The following is a 22,216-nucleotide window of genomic DNA, read 5'->3' on the forward strand; positions in this document are numbered from 1 at the left end:
AACAAACTCATTCATGAACGATCTCAGTCAGCATCAGTCTTGAACAGTATGCCAGCAGTAATGTTCACTAATATGTATAGCAATACCTATAATGACCAATAAGAAGCCATCTTTAGTAGTAATGTCCTACAATATGTCACCATTAGTAATAATGCTACAATTAACAGTAATAGCTAATAATGTCAGAGATGTTCGTAATGCTCAATATTATGTGATCTGTGTAATAGTAATGTCTAGTATGTCACCAAGAGTAATACTAATGCAGAGAAATAAGCCCCCAGTAATAGAAATCCTAGTAGCCAGTCACCATGAACAAAACACTAGTACATCTTAGACTTACAATTTACCCACCCACATATCAGGTATATGGGCAGCTCCTAATTGCAGTACGAGGATGGCTTTGTTCACAGATGTATTGCCCAGCATATAACAAAGTGCACGTCTATCTCAGGACATACCTTGATGAAATAGGTGCAGAGAAAAAGAGGTGCACTGAGCAAAAGTGTAAGCATAACCTCAAAAGTCCAACCTCATACCACTTTAGACCCACCCTGTTCATTGAAAAAAAAATTGCACACCGAACTAGTTAGTGCAAAAATCAAGTTCTTTTGTGCAGTGGAAACAGTCATTTGCTTTCAGAACAGCATGGACAATACCCAAAAATGCACCCTTTCCATCTTATTATTTAATTTCAATAATCTCTCTGCACAATTAGATTTTGTTTTTGCACTGCTCTGCAAACCACCATACTTAGTAAGGCTCGCACTTACTCTGCCCAACTCCTCTTATCAGCCATTGCAAACTTCTACTCCTCCTCTTCCTCCGTAGGCCCATGTACTTAGGAGGAAATTGTGGAGTCTCTGCGCAAATCAAGGCCCACAGTAGCACCAAGAATAATTTAGCATTGCATCTCATGCTTCGTATAGGAAGCCCTTAGACATCTAAGCTCATATGAAGCCCTTAGACATCTTAATAAAGTTTAATTTCCTTTAAATTTCCGCACTAAGGGTAAGATTACTTTGGTGTGTGGAAACCTGCTGAGGCAGCAGGTGACTTGTTTTGTCCATGATTTCATTGCTTCCTCTTGCTGAATGATGTCACCTCAAGTTTGCATTGAATTAACTATTTCTCGAGGTCCCGAGTGCTCTTCACTGTTGTATATTTGGGGCTCTTCATTGTTGCACTGGCTGCTGTGTAAATTGCAAGTTTTTTTAAAAAACAATTACAGGCTGACATCCATGAAACATTCTCCCTTTTGTTATGTGACGCACTGTGAAACGTTTTCCTGTTTTGTGTTTCCAGGTCCCTGGAGATCTAAGTCAAACATCTGAAGACCAGAGTTTGTCAGATTTTGAAATGTAAGTCTATAATGTAGGACTGTGAAGCCATTACATATCTGTGTATTTGTGACTCTCCTGGGGTTTAGCTCCTAAACGGCCAACTATAGAACATATCTGGCTGTATTTAGAGCCAGTGAAAAGATATAATGGCAGTGTTACAGGCTGCATACATGAAGAAAATCTGCTATGTTTACAGTGTAAATATTAATCCATGATATTCTAAAAACAAGTATACAGTTTATTCTATGTGAAGTTTATTCTATGTGGGTTGCCACTTAGTCTGCCCATCAAACCTTACAGTTTCCTGGCTGGCACACAGGAACCAGAGACTGGCAATGAATATCTGGTTCCTGTGTGTGGGACTATCAGAGCAGTATGCAATCCATGTTTCACCTGTATGTCGCATTGTCTTATAGGCATGGGCTGGGGGGATCCTTTATAATTATCCTAATAGTCTTCTGAACCAAGTCTCCCTTGCCCCCTATCCCTGGGGTTATAATTTGCCAGGCAGCCCCTGCTTATATTTAAAGTAAAACGGTATATACAGACATGGTCCCAGACAAAATTGGGTTTCTGTTACTACAGTGAGAAAACAAAAAACAATACAGCAGTGGATTCTATTTTGCCGACATGCAGTGTATATAACATTTGGAATAAGCAATACCTAGATAAAAGTCTGTTTTCACTTGAGGTTTATTAAAGCTGCTGAAAAGGAAAAGTGGAGTTGTTGCCCATAACAACCAATCAGATCCTTGCTATCAATTATCTAGTACATTCTATAAAATCATAGCTAGAATTTGATTGGTTCCTATGGGCTACACCACCACTTCTCCTTTTAGAAGTTTTAGAAATATACCCCAAGGTGTCTAATAATAGTGGAGAAAACAAGGAGAATAAATAGAAGGCCAATTGGGCTGTAGGTTGTCTGGAGTATGGGCAGCATTTATGAGCTTTGTACAAGCAGTGTCTTGTGGGAAATGTGCAATGTTATGTAATTGTCACTCTAGTGTTGGCAGCTGAGAATTCCATTCTCTTCCACCCGCTACTTTCACACACACTCACTCCTCTCTCCTCACTCCTCTCTTTCTCTCCTCACTCCTCTCACTCCTCTCTCTCTCTCTCTCCTCACTCCTCTCTCTCTCTCTCTTCACTCCTCTCTCTCTTCACTCCTCTCTCTCTCTCTCTCTCTCTCTCTCTCTCTCTCTCTCTCTCTCCTCACTCCTCTCTCTCTCTCCTCACTCCTCTCTCTCTCTCCTCACTCCTCTCTCTCTCTCCTCACTCCTCACTCCTCTCTCTCTCTCTCCTCACTCCTCTCTCTCTCTCCTCACTCTTCTCTCTCTCCTCACTCTTCTCTCTCTCCTCACTCTTCTCTCTCTCCTCACTCTTCTCTCTCTCCTCACTCCTCTCTCTCTCTCCTCACTCCCCTCTCTACTCACTCCTCTCTCTCCCCCTCTCTCCCCCTCTCTCTCCCTCTGTCTCCCTCTCTCTCTCTCATATTATTTACTTCTGAAGGGAATCGGAGAGGGTAAAGTGTTTTTAAACTTGAAATTGTGCTTCAAGTATTTTTCACTTGATTATGAAATATAGTTGAAAAGTTGTACTGTTCCGGTATAAAAAATATTTTAGCTGAGAAAGAAGCACTTCACATTGGAAGAGGCCACTCAGAACATAATAACCTGTGCCACTTAATGAGAATACTAAATTAGAACTCCTCTTTAGCTGACCTCCACATAATGGTTAATTGACTCTACATAATACTTATGGGTTAGGGGTCCACTTGCATTTATTTCCAGTAGAGAAAATATCAACAGATTTGAATGCTCCCATTTTCTGGAAATGTCAGTGAGTTTTACATCTTTGTCTCTTTTATAGATCACACTGTGCCCTTATAAATGTTTGGATACCCTCGGTGTTCCTGCGGGGTAAATCTACCCATGCCTTTCATGTCTACCAGGTAAGAGGTTGTCTATTAGATACATTGTAACAGGTCATCTGTGAGGTCTGCTTAAAGACAGTTCAATTGGGTATTGAGTTTATATTTTAAGTGTCATATCCTTTCTTTGGAAATCTTATATTAAATATGTTTTTAGTTCGGAACTTTTTAAACAATCTGACCCTAATGAACTGATTCTGGTGCACTTTCTGTAATGCACCACAGTGCAAATGGCACAGCTAATCCTTATTCACATAATTGAAAAAAGTTATTGCAACCAATTGAACTGGTTCTAAATGCTGCAATATTGGTTGCAGTACAGCATGCAATCATAATATTTATTTGAACCTGTTGTATGAAGATCAGAATTAAAGGCGTCACTGATTTCTGTGACAGCCGCTCCTGTCCTTTCAAATTAAAGCTGACCACGAGCGCTGCCATCCTGATACTCAGTACAAAAGCCAATTGTAATCTACGTGAGTGGCCAAATTAGATGACATGGCCGGTGTGAGCACTTAAAGGCAAATAGCAACCATTCTTTGACTGCATTTTGCAACATTCCAAAATTGATTTTGTTAGTTATCTGGTATTGTGTCTGTTTTGGACCCTCACACGCATCAATATGTGGCCAATTGTCTAATATAATCTGTTATATTGCAGCATTTGTGGCTAGCGCTACCCGCAGCTAAAAGTTGTCTTCTCTGATAAAAATACATGCATATGTGCCCCTGGGTCAGCTTACACATTCAAATGTACAGTATGTTGCATTTTGACATTTTTTGCCATTATGTAATTTCAGCCCCCTCCTCAGTGATTGTGAAGTATCTTACCCTACCCATTCACTACCAACACTCACTAATAGGGATGGAACAGAATTTTTATAGACCTTCGCATAATAGAGACATATTTTGCACAGAAGGCTCTGGACCACCATGTTCAGATCACACATGTTTCCATGCTGGAATAAAGTACAGACCAATAACAGGGCCCCCTGGCAGAGAAATATCCTCCTTTACTAGATGCTGCTGTTCTGTCATACAGGAGAAGTATGATGCCTATTTAAGTGTGTACTTTAGTAATAATCTAGTGCTCATTTTAACTTAAGTCAGCTTTAGCTGACATACTGTCTATACTATATGCAATGTAAAACATTTTTACACTGTGAGGACATACAGGATGTTTGAAATCTCGCAAAGTGGGCAACATTTCTAAGAGAGGAGAATGAGTTATATCCTTATTCCTTAGTAAATATTTCAGATGTCGTTATTACAGTGAAGTAGATGTAAATGAGTTCTGTTGATAAATCCAAGTAAAAGCTGACTATCTGAGAAAATAAATAAAAAGCTGAGAAAACCACTCATACGAGTCCTGGGAAGAAGCTGTGCCCACTCCATCTACAATCAAATTTTTGCTCTATTGCTTCTAACTTTGCAGTTGTTTAAAGCCAGCTGCAGATTTATTTAGCTGCTGGACCTTGGGAATGAGCTGTTGAATGGTATCCAGCTGTGACTTGTGTCCTGCCATGATAAAACACATTTAAGAATACGTATTTATGCAGTTTATCTCCGCACACACGGGTATTAGATCAGGAAGTATTAAAAGTCTCTGTAGTTTGTTGTGTCTTCCCCAGAGGGGATTAAAACTATTTTATTTTGAAGTGGTGCAGCAATTGATGGAAATCTCTCTAATATTTACTTGGATTCTCTTACTTTCACATTACTTGCTTGCTTACTTTATGCCCACAGTTTCCTCTTCTGTTCTCGCCTAACATAGTTTAACGTCACTGTTGTTTTTTAAGAATGATAGAATAGTAAAAGTGATTCGATTGCGAGTACAAATCTCTGACAGAGCTAAGATAGACCACTTATAATTATCCAGACAGCTATAATATATTATTATGTTCCAGACAGCCACATTAGCACTTATCTGGACTTTCTATGCTGTTCCCTCTCTCTTGAAAGAGACAGAGCTTCCAAGCTCCTAAACACTCACCTAGTCTAAGAGGGACATAAATTAGATCCACCTGTGTCACTTAAATAGACATCATTGAAAAGCATCGCTGATCCATGTGGAAGATGACATTTCAACTTTTGTGAAGGACACAAGGTTTGGGGGAAAATCAATCCTATAGGAGGATTCTATTCTTTAGTTGTGCATGGCTGTGCAAATTAGGGGGCATTGTTTTATAGCACTGGTAGTTAGTTTCTGTTTTTTCTAAAACTTAATTTCAGAGGATGCATATATGTTCTGCAAGACATGCTAAACCTGCCATGAGCAGTATACTCTGGCAAAAAAGGTATATTGCAAAAAAATATATATATTTAGTATACATGCATAACAGTGTATAAAGGGAACACTTAATGTGCTGTGTGCATATCACAGAATGGTGAGAAAGTAATTGCTTCACATATATGTTTTTTACAGAAGTATATGGTGTGAATATATTCCCACTGTCTTTCAAGTCGAGTTTAATTGCTAGAATAACCTCTCCATGCCTTGATATATAGCATAGTTGCATACTCTCCCGGAATGTCCAGGGGACTCACAAATTTTTGGGAGTTCTAGAACAGGACAACCTCCCTCAGCCTGCCCTCTTCATTGGTGAAGGGGGTGGAGGTGGGGCTAAATGTGTCATCCTGCTGTGATAGGCCAATATTGGCAATGTTTGACAGGTGTCAGGGCCTAACGACATGATCCACATGGCCACACTCCTATGTTGGAGCCCCCTCCCTGACAGCAGGATGCCAAAGTTGGCAAGTATGATATAAAGTCTCCATATAAAGTCCAGTAGTAATATTCTTTTAAAGAAGGATCTCCCCTGTCCCCTTTAATTGTTTCCTACTGATTGATCAAAAACAAACATCTTTCCCAGCGTCATAAAAAATGGGAGTATCCTAATTTGAAAAAGGGGAGTGCCCTCATTGTGTTATTTATTGATAAAAAATAAATACAGGATTTTAACTAGACAGGGGAAAGGGCTCTTTTAGAGCCGCAATCCCACTCCCTCATTTTGCTTAAAAGGGGCATCCTTGTTTTAAAGATTGGTGTCTCCTCTTTTAAAATAGGGGAGCAGCTCTTTTAGAAACCAAATCTCTGCACCCATATTTGTAAAATAATTTTGGGCAGAAATAAGGGTAGCTTGAAAGAAAGAAGTACTTTTTCAAACAAGAGAGCCGCCTCTTATTTATTGTCTGTTGATCACTTGTGACAACAGACATTGAAAACAAATTAAAGTACCCTTTTACCCCAAGACACACAATACAATTGGAGTGCCATTCTTATCGTGAGATCATGTGCAATACAGAAAGGTATTATGATTCCTCTATTTCAACAGTTTGCTCAACTATAATAAATAAATGATAACATATATTCTTTACGTTGCTGTACAACATGATTGGCAGTATATAAACAATAATATTAACAGCAAAGGGGATTAAACTCAATTTTATTCCACAAATGCCAAAAAATAACATATTTTTACTTCAGTATTCATCTCCACATAGCAGCAATATTTATTTTAAAAAATGTTCAGCTTAAAAAGTAATACATTCTGGGGAAGCAGAACTTGGCAGTATAAAAAAAAATAATGTAATTCTCTTTACTCTGCTGTTTAGCATTGGTACATTGAGCATTTCTCTGGTAAACATGTTTAAATTGTAATGCTAGAACAAGCGAACAAAGAAAGCAGGAGTAGAATTGCCAGCTAGCAAAATAGGTGCACAGGTTGGACCAATCATTTCAAAACATCTGCCACATACCGGCCTTTTCTGTCCTTGTTTTTTTTTAGTATTAAAAGTTAAATTATAGATTAGTCAGTATTGCAGATAAACCATTTTCTCAACAAATCTTTGCAAGTTAAAATCGAACCAGCATACTGTGAGTGGAACAATTGTAGATATATGGTAAAACTCATTTGTCATTTCTCTTTCCTTGTACTTGTTTTTTTATTGTCTGTAGAAACAAGATTTTGAATTGGCCTGCTGACTATAGAAATCTGACTGCAAATGACCAAAGTTCTGTCAGCATTCAGATTTAACCTTCTGTTTTCTCCCCGTTATTGTAGTCAGAAATTAATTTATCAGCAATTCCTGCCTCTCCCAGTGGGGCATGAAGATTGACAGACAGCCTTGACAGTTATATCTCTGACATGTGTAGTTCCTGGGGCAATGGTACAATAATGGGATGTCGTTTCATCTGCATGTTTGCTTTTTATTTTAAAAGCAGCACAATTTTATTTCTTCAAGTGAATATGAAAGGAACATTTATTTTTATCTATCCATCCATCTATCTATCCTTTTATATAATTGCTCCAAAATGTACTGTATATATTGTCATGAGAGTATTTCTAATAAGTGCTGCCTCTTCACATCTGCTAATTACATTGTTTTGGAGCAGTTATATAAATAAATGGGGTACAGGAGAAGCTTTTTACACATAGGTCTCCATAACTCTTACTGGCTCATCCTTTGCATTTAAAGAAAAGGAAATTTAAGCTACAATTTCAGATAAGTCTTTTTAAGGTAAGAGCAGTGAGGTTATAAAATCAAGTACCAAAAGGATATAGTCATGACCAATACAGAGAATGGGAAAAAACTACAGAAGGCGATCAGTGTTCGTAGTATACACTGTAGGGGCATCACAAACTTATAAAAAAACCTGCGACCTCCGATTAGATGAAAAACAGTTTGTTTTCTTTTTTATCATACATAATAGGATGCCTGAAAATGAGCAGTCAGAGCCCCCAATGTTTTATATTACAGGAAATAAAATAAAGACAATGATCACAATATGTTTGACATTCACCACATCACATATTACCACAGTTATGCCTCCATGCAAAAGTGGAACTAGCGAGCCGTGGGCCCCTGTGCAGTGAGGCTGGGAAGAGAGAACCAGGGCCCTCGACCCTCTGCATCTGTCATGTAGCGGGCCCCATTATCTCCATGGGCCCAGGTGCACCGCACCTGCTGCACCAATGGAAGTTCCGCCATTGCCTCCATGCTTTAGGACATCAACAGGTCTTCCTGGAAGCCTCTGTGGTCAGACGGTTTACAGAAAATTAATCTTATCTTAAATAAACAATTTATGGAATAGAATATACTGGCCCATACAGACCCCGTTTTATGCAAACCAGCAAAATCATACAATGAAAACAGTTAAATTTAATGTTACGTAACTTAACTTTTAAGTTTTCAGCCATCTTGTCTATCCTTCAGTGATTTTTACTGTTAACTAGCCTTTTTACTATCACAGTACTAGTTAGTAAAATGAGAAACTGAGACTCCTTGTATTTCTTTAGAATAACTGAAATTTGATCAATGCATCTTAACATCACTATCTAACCATACACTAAGTGCTCCTAGCTCACATCACAGCAAGTATTTGCTTACATCATTTGTTTACCTCATACTCTGAAGGATGTCTTTAATGGATTTCCTTTATAGAATAGCCAAAATACTGACTGTGACAGGATGGACATCCTATGCCACCCTGTCATGTTCAGAGGGTACCGGCTGGGCCTGCCTTGCCACCAACCCCTTACTTTAACTCAAATGCGCCCCCTCTAACAACTATAGAGGACTCTGCAATCACCACCAGGCTCCTTCACTGGCACCTGGAACCACTTTCTTCTAGGTAACTCTTGCTGCTAGTGCACTCCCTTGCTGAGCACCTGGTTTGGTACCCCCAACCTCTTCCTTCAGAATTGCTGTGGATGGTTCCACCTGACCTCTTATAAAGGTCAAAGCTGCAGGGTAGTGGGTAGAGCGTTGTTAGTAGATGCTAGGTTCCAAACCTCAGAACAGCAGGATAACGGATTAGAGTGGTCTTATCTGTAGATTACAGGAATTACAGCTGGTAAGTAGGTGTCAAAGCAGGGTCTTGAAGCAGTGATGTTTATTTGCTCAAGAAAGCTCCTTATAAGGACCTTTCATATTAGTTGAAGGTACTAGTGATGCTCTAGAAGTTCAGATGATACACAACAGTAAAAATACAAAATACAGCTCTTTTTATACTATTTTTGACACTCATGTTGGCAAGGAGTAAACCAGACCCCTGCCCCTACCTGGCACCACAAAGTCTGAGCTATTGCATCCAATGTTTAGCATCAGGATGCAATATTCTCTAAACTTAGATCTAACACAATTTAAAGTTAACAAAATTTACATCATTTTGTGATTTTCCCAAATCACTTGCTATTATATTATTCAAATAGTTTCCCTATCTCATTAAGACACAGGATACACAGAATAAAAACCCACTCCTGTGCATTCAGGCTATAAACAGATATGTTGGTCACTCTAAGATAAAAAAAAAAGCCTTTATTAGCATGGGATTTCCTTTAGAAAAGTTACAAAAATAATTTTCCTTCAATATGACATACTGCTTCAGATATCAATACATCTCCAATACAAAAATAAATCCATAGATGTCCATAAATTAAGTTTGGTGTAATAATGTAAAATGACACGGAAAAAGTATTGAACACATAAAGAAAGGAAGGTGCAAAAAGGCATGGAAAGCCAAGACACAAGTTGAAATCTATTAGTAATTAGAAAGCAATCCTGCCAGCTATTTCAGCCACAACTGATGGCCTTTAAAAAGGTGGCTCATTATGAAGGTGTCACACAAGAAACATCTCATGATGGGTAAAAGCAAAGAACTGCTGAATGTTCCAGTCAGCACTGTTGGGGCCATAATCCGGAAGTGGAAAGAACGTAATTTCACCATAAATCAGCCATGACCAGGTGCACCTCGCAAGATTTTTGACAGAGGAGTGAAATAAATTATCAGAAGAGTTGTCCAAGAGCCAAGGATCACTGGTGGAGAGCTTCAGAAAGACCTGGAATTAGCAGGTACATTTGTTTCAAAGAAAACAACAAGTAATGCACTCAGCCGCCATGGCCTGTATGCACGCTCACCACGCAAGACTCCTTTACTGAAGTAAAAACACGTTGAAGCTTGTTTAAAATTTTCTGCACAACATTTGGACAAGCCTGTGAAATGCTGGGAGAATATAGTGTGGTCAGATGAGAGCAAAATTGAACTCTTTGAATGCCATAATACACACCATGTGTGGAGGAGAAATGGCTCTGCACATCACCCCAAAAACACCAAACCAACAGTGAAGTTTGTAGGTGGGAACATCAGGGTGTGGAGCTGTTTTTCTGCACACGGTACTGGCATACTGCATATCATTGAATGAAGGATGAATGGAAAAATGTACAGAGACATTCTTGATAAAAATCTGCTGCATCTACCATGATGCTGAAGATGAAACGATGATGGACATTTCAGCAAGACAAAAATCCCAAGCACACAGCCAAGGACACTTTCAGTTGGTTTCAGAGAGAGAAAATAAAGCTGCCAGAATGGCCCAGCCAATCACCTGATTTGAATTCAATTGAAATTCTATGGAAAGAACTAAAGATCAGAGTTCATAGAAGAAGCCCACTGAACCTTCAAGATTTGAAGACTATTTGCGTTGAAGAATGAGGCACAATCACACCTGAGAAATGCATGCAACTAGTTTCTCCATACAGGAGGCGTCCTGAAGCTGTCATTGCCAACAAAGGCTTTTGTACAAAGTATTAAATAAATTTCAGGAAGCTTGTTCACTACTTTTTCCCTGCATCATTTCACATTATTACACAAAACTTAAATTATAGACATCTATGATTTCTTTGCATGTGTGCGTTGCAAGGGTTGTTGCTGACAATTGTTGTAAATTGCATTACAATAGCCACATTAAATATATATTTGCTGAGAAAAATGTTGATGTTTTTAATACTTAGTTCACCCGCTGTATCTGTTGATACCGCATAGTTGTAGATAATATTGAGTTGTTAGTTCATTTTACCAACTGGGTTCAATTTGTGTTTCAATTTATGTATTTTTTGAAGCAAAATCAATTTGGCACTATTTTGCATTATTTGTTTTATCATTTTTGTAACACAAATTGATTATTGGTTTATTATGGTGCACATGACATTTTGTATTGCACACAGAACTAATTTTGTGGCTCCCAAAGGTGACTTGGTTTCACAAAATCTATTTAACAAATGAGAAAAGCTGGATTTTTTGTGCAGGTTTATGACAAATTTTGTAGGTAAAATGAGTGATAAATGGAACCCAATAAAACTAATAAAGTAGTAAGCATTTTATGACACATGTACCACTACCTAGAACTCTTGTCCTGTTTAGTAAAGAAACACAACACAGTGAACTGTGAATACGTGTATCTTTAGGATAATAAGTTCAACTTTCTAGTTTATTGATGCTGATGGTTCATTCTAGAGCCAAAAGTTTTCTCTTCTGGATATACAAGTATAAACAAATATTCTCTGCAAGGGTTGGAAAGTTTGGTCACGATTGTATTTTGATATTAGGGGAAGTGTGTGTTCTGTGTATGTTTTGGCTTTTCGATTAGACAGCAGATCAGCTTTGATGTTTGCAGCTTCCATATAGCTAGAGGGTTTCAATATATTATTAATTATTTTCCAGAATGTAGAAGCATTTGATCTTGTTATATGTTGATGTTTTAGTTGTTGTAATAGTATATTTTGTATTTTTGGATGTTTGATTTTATAGTCCTGTGCATGTAACTTTTAAGGAAGTATTAAGATTGGGTTGAATACCAAGTCATAAGAAGATGCGAGTGTAATCGCGAAGATGTATTGCAGTAGTTCACAATTTGTGGAATTTATTATATATGACTGTCAATTAATTATTCTGTGTGGTGGAGTTGGTATAGGAGTAGGAACACTTGATGTCAAATTCTGTTGACAAACCATACTAAATGCAAAATGAAGAATTTGACATTTTACTCATATCTATCCTTCAGTATGTATGGTGTTTTTGTTGTTGGTTTTTTTTTCTGTTTTCATGTTTTATTTTTTCACTTCCATACCTGTAACCATTTCAAGCATTTGTTATTTTGTTTCAATATATTTTTAAAAGCTTGAAAGTAACCTTAAAACAAAAAGGGTAGGGGTGATATTTAGTAGTATTAAATTAGCAACGATCAAAGATTAGACTTGCTTTAGACATAAACCCTGCTGGTTGTCTGCTGTATGTTTAATAATTGTAAGCAAAATGGTGCAGAGAGGACATAGTTTACATAATTACAGTAAATAAAGCCATTGCAGGAGATCACTATTTTACTTAATAAGTGAATATAATAAGTAAGACAATTTAAAGTGCTGACAACATTACGGGACAACTTATGAGTTTATTTTTTTTTTACTGAAAACACTTTTCTCAAATGGACACTTCAAAAAATATTAATATTATAAGATACTTGTTTAATAATTAATGAGATCTGATTGGCATTATTGACTTGATATATACTCTTAGAAACCTCTATCTCGAAGTCGGGCCGCCTTCCAGCTGCCCGACTTCGAGATAGAGGAGTTGGAAGATGCCTTACACCGAGATGACGCAGTGTAAGGCATACCCTTCTGCTCCACGGGAGGTTTCTGTCCTCCCTGAGCTCGCCTTAGGACACCTGCGTTACGGTTTGACAGGTTTACCGTTAAAGCAAAGATGCATTTTAGTGAATTTTATTTGTTTGTTTTTGTTTTTTTTTGCATTACACTGGATCAGTGGCGTGAGGTTTTTTGATATGCCAGATAAAGGGGAAGATTCAAGCAGCTACGCACTTTTTCAGTTACTACGGTAGAAATCTCTGCTCCTTTCCATTGCACCTGAATGGGGTGCGAGGAAAAATGAGCGGAGATTTCTATCAAAATAGCCATTTGTTTTCCCTAAACCAAGTTTTGTATGTGCTGTTACAGGTCTTTTTTATGTGCTTATCATTCAGTAGCGGCAGAGCTATTTTCCGAAGTGCTGACACAATATTGATTGTGATATGTGTACTGTACAGTCAGTACAGTTAATATGGAAAATGCACACTACATTTAACCAGCCTCCGCCCTGCCCTAGCTATGATACAGAACAGGCATTTCTGTTCCTTTCACCACTTTAAAATGGTGGTGCATGGGGAGGGCCTCACAGTTGGGGTTGTGAGAAGAACATGAGAAATAAATGAATGAACATTTCATATAGAGGTGCATTAAAAACACAATATTCCCATATCAGCTTGACAGGATTCTCAGATGACAACTGTCTGTATTGTTGTGAAAAGCCTGTTACTTCCACTACCTGCATGTCTGTAGCTTCCTGTTTACCTTCATTCCTCTCTTCACATGAGGACGCCGATCCTTTTTCATACAGCCCTATCCGTGACAAGTGCACAGGTCACTGTCCCCCACAAGATCAGCACGCTTGACTTAAATTGCTGTGAGTTTTCAGATTATCTGATTGGCTACAGTTTGTTCTTAGCCCACCCACATCACATTTATGACACAAGGAAGTGCAGTAGACGAGTATTAATAACAATTAGTTGTTCTGGCCCTAGCAAAATTCACCTTACACCATGTCTTGGAGATCCATTTGAAACTAGCATTTTTCATGATAATTTAGTCTTATCAGAGTAATCTTTAAAGTATATATTACTCATAATAATAAATATAAGAATGTGGATGAACATAATATCTGTGCAAAATAAGTTTAGCTAAATATTGGTAGAAGCAAAAAATTAGTCTACTTCTAGATAGAGTATATTTTCCATTTAAAACAGCCATTTGGATAAAATAATTCTGGAATGGCAGCAAGCCAGAATTGTTGCTGAAAATAAATGTTAGAAATGTCTATTTTGGGCTACATTGGTTTTTTTTGCACACTTTAGAACAATTCCTTGAATATTAATGTATTCGGAAATGCTTTTGGTATATTTTCCAATTGCAATTGTATGCATCTTAATTGTTATAATTACTCATTTGTTTGTTCCACTATAAAATACTGGAACATTGATGCTACTTAACACAGGTGTGATTCAACCACATCACATGCTTTATTTTTTTTTTACAATTATTTCATAGCGGATTGTCTGGGTCCATACAGAAGTACTACAAATGGTGAAAAGGAGGGACAGAGATATTTTAGAACCATTTGAGTATGGGATAATCAGTTTATTAACCCTTTATTTTGCAGTATTGCTCTCAAACAACATGAATTTTGCATTACGTTTATGTAATAACAGATAATTATAATTTCCTTTGTGGGGGTGCTCTCAAGCAACATCAACTGTAGACAGTTATTTCTGAAGTTCCAATATTGATCACTAGATGGTGTATGAATATATTACTAGATAGTGTATGATTTCGATGCTTGCAAAATTAAGGGTTAAAAAGACTGGTTTTTTTTTTATTTAATTAAATTCAAGGGTAAGTATATGATTTGATCCTCAAATAAAAAAAGTGAAATATTTAAAATAAATTGTGTGAAGAAGAAAATATAAGTCTGTAAAATGTAGACAGGCCATGTCAGATTTTTAGGTTTCAGCATCTCCACAGTCAGGAAAATTCTAAAGGGGAGAACAGCCAACCACTTCACACATTTCTGAGCTAATACCGTATAACTGTATGCCAATCAAAGCCGGTCTTCAGACCTCTCACCATTCACCATGAATTGATTGACGTCCTACAGTGAAGGTCCACCCCTATTTAAATGACTGCTTTTCACCGGCAAACCTTCCAGCTCAGTTACAATAGTAAAGACACCATTCCATAAATTTTGTTCATAAATAAAGAGAAATCATGATCAAGTTTCTAAATATCCTTCTATTTCTTTATCTTTGTAGTTAATATAAATTTTAATATTTGTGTCACAAGATTTAAAGCTTATATCTGATTGTGTATATCAGTGCATGGTACTATAAAAATGCCTTCTATATCTTTTATATTGGAAAATTTAGTGTACCCACTAAAATAATGCATTCTAAATATATGTGTTAATAGTGTGACACTCATATAATCATATTGAATGTCATTAATTATTATTGTGAAATTATATTTGAATAAAATTTTTAAAATATTGTTTTTCAAATAATTTTTTTTTGTGTATAGAAATTAGTGTTGTTTTGCCTCATTGAAAATATAAATAAATTAATAAATAAAATACAATTGCGTTTAACTTCAAGTTAGAATTTATATTTTATTGTTAGAAAAAAATAATTATAGGTAAAATAAAAAGGGAGGAGGAAACAAACCTTTTTATTTAATTTCTATATAGTATATATAATTAGGACAATATTACAACCATTTCTTATAATAATTATTCTTTGTTTTATATCTTTTCTTTTTTCTTTTTTTTCTTTATATATCTTCTATTTCTATTTTGTTCTATTTCTTGAGAAAAAACTTCAATTATTGTTCTCATTTGGGATCACCAATATTATTGATTGACATCTTAAGTGGTGTTGACTCCTTTTCCCCCTTATTTATTTTCCTTTTTCTTGTTACTTCAAGCCAGGATTGCAACAAATTTTGTATTCTCTCAATTCATATAGGGAGATGCACCCCAGTGTATAGGATTTTCCTTATTCACCCTAAGAATGCACTATAATTGTAGTTCTATTTTAAGCCATTCTTGGATATACCCCCTATTAAATAGTTTAGACAGATTTCTCTTTTCAGTAGTGTTAGATTCAAATATGCTTCTCTTACAGCCAATAGAAACTTTTCCATTTTAAATGCTTTCAACTCCTTAAAATTATCATTTTGTGCATTTAGAAAATGCCTACCTACTGTTGTTTGAATTTTGTCTTCTCTTGGATTTTGAGTTCACTAAATATGTTCTTTGTTTTAACTGAAAGCTAGTCATTCCTATATATTTCATATAACAATATACTACTCCTGGTGTGTTTACAATTTATAAAATCCCTTATCATCACAATTTGTATTACATTTATATTGACATTCTTGTTTGTACTATGTGCTGAAACCCATTGCATCTTCTCCAACTATAACAATCCAGGGGTTTGATGATTGATATTTTTTGTGGTTGTATATTGACTATGAACTAATTTAACTTCAAGTTTTAAGATCTTCTTCTCATTGATATTTTGCTTCCTAATATTTGTTCCAGATCTTTGTCTGTACAGAATACATTTCAGAGTTTTTGTAAAAATTTTACATATTTCTGATCATTCCCCACAGAAGGTCCCAACAAATCTGTTATTATTAACTGATTTTTTAAATTTATTTGATAGAGATATCAGAGATTTTCGTACTTTGGCAATCCTGTAAGCCTGATTTGTTAAACGTCGGCTATATCCTTTTGCTGTCAATCTTTCTTTAAGTTCAGCTGATCTATTTTTGGAATTTCTCATTGCCTAAGCAATCGTGTGTGGTTCTGAGAAACTCTCCCTTTGGAGTTACAGGCAGGTAGGAGTCGTCTTGATGCTATTAGCAAAAGTAACCATGTATTTTCTAAAAGTACACAATTGTAATTCTAAGGAGTTGAGTGGAAAAGATTCAATTGGGTATAAGAGGCGGAGATTTAAATTAAACACTCCTGAAAAGGAGAGTAACAATTATAGTGCATTCTTTGGGAATTTAAGGAAAACCTGTCTCATACTTTGGGAAATATATCCCCTGCAAGACTTAAAGATAATAGAAAATATGATGCCATATTGGGATAAACTAAAAAGAAAACGGAAAATAAATAGGTATGAAAACAATGAATAAATAATAAAATTTATGATATGGATCAATAATAGTGGTGATCCCAAATGAGAACAATAATTAAAGCACATTCTCAAGATATAGAAAGAGAAAAAAGGAAAAGAAAGATAAAAAAAAAACACCAAGAAGATTTATCAGAAGAAATGGTTGAAATATTGACCTAATTAGATATAATTTATAAAACTTCTATAAATAATAGCCCAATAGAATATAATAAAATTATTATTTGAGAGAAAGGATATCTCACTCCTTTTTATTTTAAATATATTTTTATAAAAAAAAATATGAAACATTAACAGTTCTCAATTGCACTTAAACAACTAATAAAACAAAAAATAAAACAATTTTATTTAATTGATTTTCACAGAGACCAAACAACACAAATTTATACACATAAACAGAAGTTTGATAAACAATACTTTATTAATTTTATTAAAATATAATTTCACAATGGTAATTTATCAGATTCATTATTATATTTAGTTGAGTGTCACACAATTAACACATATCACTAAAACACATTATTTCAGTGGGCATACTACATTTTCCAATAGCTGTAGAAGACAGGCTCTATGTCATTTGGCCTTCCCAGACAAAATTTTGCCGGAGTCAATGTGCCCAATCGGCCGATATATATTTCATGTCTTTTGGACATATCCAGTAATTCAACAACTCTGCCGAGAGGTATTTAGCTTCTTATCAATCGTTTTGGAAGGACCTCTGGATATGGATCCGGCTTTGGTATTGCTCCACCTGTATTCCACCTTTGTCGCTAAACATGACAGATACCGAATAGGTCATATTTTGATTGCGTCAAGAGCAGCCATAGCTCAAAAGTGGAAGACTGCTGCCCCTCCTGTTCTGTCTAAAATTATCTCCTGTTGTTCTCTATTATTGCACCTATGTCATTAACTCTGTGTATACTAGATCTAGAGACTTTGTGGCCAGCAATTATTAACACTGTGACCATCTCTGTTATCAGAGTTCTGATTATGTCTTGACTACACTTTTCCTTAGATCCTTAGCTTATGAATTTACTAGATGTACAGTTTACTTTTAACATGAATGTATGACACCTCTTGGCACACTACTTGCTAAAAAGCATTAACACGATTTTTGGTGCTAAATTGCTGTCACCAATTTTTTATTTTGTACATTCAATACTAAAGATACTCTAGGCTTTGTTTCATCGACTGTGAAGGTGTCTGTGTTGGCGCACTCCTGTTTCTGATTCCTGCTTTGCCACAAGCCACAGGAGTCCATTCCTTAGAGCAATGGTTCCTAAGTGTGTGCCTAGGCTCCCTGGGGTGCCTCGGCAGTCTCACAGGGGTGCCTAGGCCAGGGCCAGTGGTAAGCAAGATGGGGGAATGCTTGGTAATTATTTTGTCTTAGGGGCACCTTGAAAAGATTATGGAGACCCTATGGGGTGCCTTGAACTGAAAAACTTTGGGATCCACTGCCTTAGAGTACTAGCTGCACAGGGCTTTAACTGCAACCATTAAGCTCAGGTTATAAAGTAAATTGCCCTAAATTGGAAGCTCCACCAGTACATATCTTTTCCCAATGAAAGTTGTAGGATCGGGTTACAGTGGATTAATAACACGTGACTCCCAAGCTGTCTAACAAGTGTATCGTTTATTTGATGTAAAGAATATAATATAAAAGAGTAATATAACACAAAGAGTAATTTGATACAAAGAGTAAATAAAAAGTGACACTTAGCCAATACATTTTCCAGTAAAATATGTTCAATCACTGATCTTAAGGCTCCGTCTTTGCAAATAAGGTATAAACATGATTTTTCAGACTTTCTATTATAATATATATCGATAAGAAGTTTGCACATGAGCAGTAGGCACAGGGACACCACTCTAGCAAAATATTTGGAGATGTGTCCTTGGTTACATAAGCATTGCAAAATTACTTGATTATATAAGCATTTAAAGTAATACACACATGAAATTACAGACGTCGAAATGAGGTTTCTGCAGTCATGTTGTTAGACCTGCCACAATAACTCAGGTATAAACATATACTATCACAAAATTATAATGGAGTATGTAACAATGTTGTAATATTTATCCACAATAAAATTCAAATGCATCAATCAAATAAGTTAAAACTTATCTGGATGTTCTTTTACAAAAAGAAAGAATGTCCATATAAAGTGTGGTGCTATGTTATCTGGATGTTCTTTCACAAAAAGAAAGAATGTCCATATAAAGTGTGGTGCCATGTAAGGATGTAAGGTTCTGCTACCTTGAAGTCTGGAAAAAGTTGGAATGGGAATATCAAGTAACAAAAAATAAGTGATGTGTAATAGAGGTGTGGGTTTGTATCCTTCTGAAAATGGTCCCTACACGTATCGTCATGAATTTTTGTACTTCCACAGAAGGATAAAATGTTTCACTAAAGTGATGGTATCCCACCGGGATTGCCCTTTACTATGCATCGATAATTACACTATTTGTAGTGTAACTTGCCCATAGACATTATAATTCTGTCATTGTGGGTGGAGGTTGTCCATCCCTCCCTAGAAATCTTGTAGGCCCAATCACAATTTTAGTATGGGAACCCAAAAGTACCAGTTATACCCCTGGATGGACCTGCTGTATAAAATTGAATTACTTGCATGCCATAATGCATCCTCACAGCACAAAATTTAATGAAAGTTGGTGTAAAACTTAATTTTAGTTCCTATGCTGCCTGCTCATTATCTCTTTGTAAGAGATTTAAATATACATTTCACATTTCTGTAAGCGTGCTCTCTTTCTGGCGTGCTAAAACGTGGCAGCTGCTATAGAATGTAATATAATTATAGTACCACATTCTGTGAAATGGATTTGACTTAAAAAATTCTGAGAGACTTGTGGGATTGGTTTCTGTTTACCGACACATCAAGTTGTACTTTATTTATTTTCTTATTTTAGAGAAAGGGCGTGTGTTTGATCTAAATGGGCTCATAAAAAGAATAATTTTAAAATCAAAGGTAATTAGTCTTGAATATGTAAATTTTGAACAATATGAAATATCAAACAAGTTCTCATTTCCTTTTAGAAAGTGTATAATTTAATTAACTTGATATGCAATACTGCTTTGATGATTGCTTTGTAATTTTGTTTTTTTTCGATTGGAAACAGGGAAATAGAAAATCTTTATTCCTGATAACATTTTAGTTCTTACAGTAATCTTATTCATGGCACTGTCTGTAAATGCCTTTTATTTTCTTAATCTCTTTTTTACATACAGGGTGCTATATGTACAATACTTTCATGGGTGATGCAGTAAATAAGATATTCATTTTATAGGTTTGATTGCTCAAGTGGACCAGTGGTTAAATATGCTCTGTGGACTTTTTATTTGCTTGTTCTATTTTTTTTTTTTACCACACTTAGTGCATGAAATAGTAATGTAATACAAGAGTTTTACATGCAGTTTGGCAGTAGAGTGATACATATTTTAGAATCTATGTCCCATTATTTTACAAATGTTATTGCTATTGCAACTTTCCACAGCTCCTTGCTGAGCTTTATTTTTGTATTCCACACAGCAGCCAGAATCTCTCATGTACTGATGACATCTATTACACACTTCCCAACATCTTCATTTTCCAAATCAGGATAGTGCACACTTGCTGCCAGTTCTTGACATCGAACAACAGTGAACTATGTCTTTGCTATAGCAGTTTTAGAGAATCTACCTTGTTTCTGGAGTTAGTTGTAAATATGCAGGAGTGATTATCATATAAATGAATGTTCCATGTGAAAGTTAGGTTGTTGGACAGCACAGAAGGTGTGTGATATGACCAGTCACATTAGATGGTGTCACGATCTGAGAGGAGGTTACTAGCTGGTATTAGCGCAGCTGAGCAAGGAGGTGTGGAGTCTAGGAGGTGTGTTCACCAGGAAGTTTGGGCTTCGCTGCAAGAGGGTGCACAGGTCGCGCTTCTCCAAGACAATTAATTTGGGTCAGAACCAAACGGGCAGCAAGGTACAAAAGGGAGATCCAAAGGATAGCCAGAGACAGGCCAGAAGTCAGGAAACCAGAACTAACGGCAAGGTACAGGGCAAAATCCAAACGAAAGGTCGGAGGGAAGCCGGGTCAAAACTGGAGCAGGAACCGAATACAAACAAGGTGCAGGAGCTGGGTGAAACCAATACTCCTATAAATCCCTCTTAGAGAGCCCTGATAGGTGGGTGGTTTGCTTGCTGTCAGAGATGCTGACCGCCGACCAGAAGCAGCCTGGCGTCCCGTTACCCCGTAACTGCGCATTTGCACACCGCAGCCAGAAACTGGGAAAAGCGTCCCTTTCGCTAGGGGACGCAGTGATCGTGACTTCACAGGTGGCCGCCTCTCGCACCTAATGTCAGTGCCTGACGAATGGAAATTATACTGATCACCAGTGGGTTATCTTCATTATCTACTAACCCTCAGATGAGGCTTTGCATTGATTTTAATTATAGCTCTTGGACATTAGCCTGCAAAAGGTCAGAAGCAATCAATTGTCTGTGGTTGACAACTCAGTAGTAGACTAATGCTAAATCTCATCACTGGGCCTGAATGTTATTCAGGCCATAAATGACAGCCGCCACAGGACCTCATTATCCAAAACACTTTGGCATTGCTCCTTGCCTACATCACTTGTGTCATGCACTTGAAGGTGCATGGCTACTTTCCTGTCATTGGAGACACCTTTGCAAATGGAATAGGAAAATTTCAAGAGGTACACTGTGCAAAAATCGCAACAAAGTCCAACCTACTGAATTAAACTTCTCTGCTTTTCTCCTAAGATATTGCTTGGTTTAGGGGGCGTGGCCTGGACGCCATTCTGACTAGTCACCTTTCCTGGGAGCTCCGTGTACTGCCCTAGAGTAAACTACTTTTAGAGGCTCCTACAAATGTCCTGTGGCCGCAATCGGTGAGGGAAAGTGAGGGAGACCATCTGGGCGCAAGTTCAGCCAGAATCTGAGCCTGCTGGAGACAGGTAACCGTGTGGTGCCTGGTGCTCCGTGCCCTCCCCGTTGATCGCGCTACCTCCGCTGACATAGTTCAGTGCTCATCTGCATCAGCGTCGACGGGGGGAGTCTTGATCCCGAGGAGGCGATTCATACAGCGCAAGGCTATTGAGGGCTCCAGTGGCCCCATTGGACGCGCCTGGAGGCCCTGCATTACCGCCCCCCTCAGTGCTGGTCCCCGCCTAGCCATCGCATCACCCGCTGTGCTGATCCCCATCGGCGGCTCTGGCATATTAAGAGAGAGACCCTTACCTTCTCTGAGTTCAGTGCCCGCTGCGGCCTCCATCCAGCGCCTCATCCACGGTCTCCATTCCCAGCGCTGACCGATCAGCTGTACTTCCG

The 22,216-nt window shown here is 37.2% G+C and overlaps 1 protein-coding gene across 2 annotated transcripts in view; it reads left to right on the top strand.

Moving 5' to 3' along the window:
- The window catches only part of SNX29 (sorting nexin 29), a 465,348-nt gene that overhangs the window by 219,643 nt on the left and 223,489 nt on the right, over nucleotides 1-22,216 (top strand). For both annotated transcript variants that reach the window (XM_075179779.1, XM_075179780.1), the window contains exons 17-18: nucleotides 1,303-1,358; nucleotides 3,213-3,294. In XM_075179779.1, coding sequence (XP_075035880.1) covers nucleotides 1,303-1,358; nucleotides 3,213-3,294 — 138 coding nt within the window. The remainder of the gene's footprint in view (nucleotides 1-1,302; nucleotides 1,359-3,212; nucleotides 3,295-22,216) is intronic.

Source organism: Mixophyes fleayi, chromosome 7 (genome assembly GCF_038048845.1).
Source record: "Mixophyes fleayi isolate aMixFle1 chromosome 7, aMixFle1.hap1, whole genome shotgun sequence".
NCBI classification, from domain to species: domain Eukaryota; kingdom Metazoa; phylum Chordata; class Amphibia; order Anura; family Limnodynastidae; genus Mixophyes; species Mixophyes fleayi.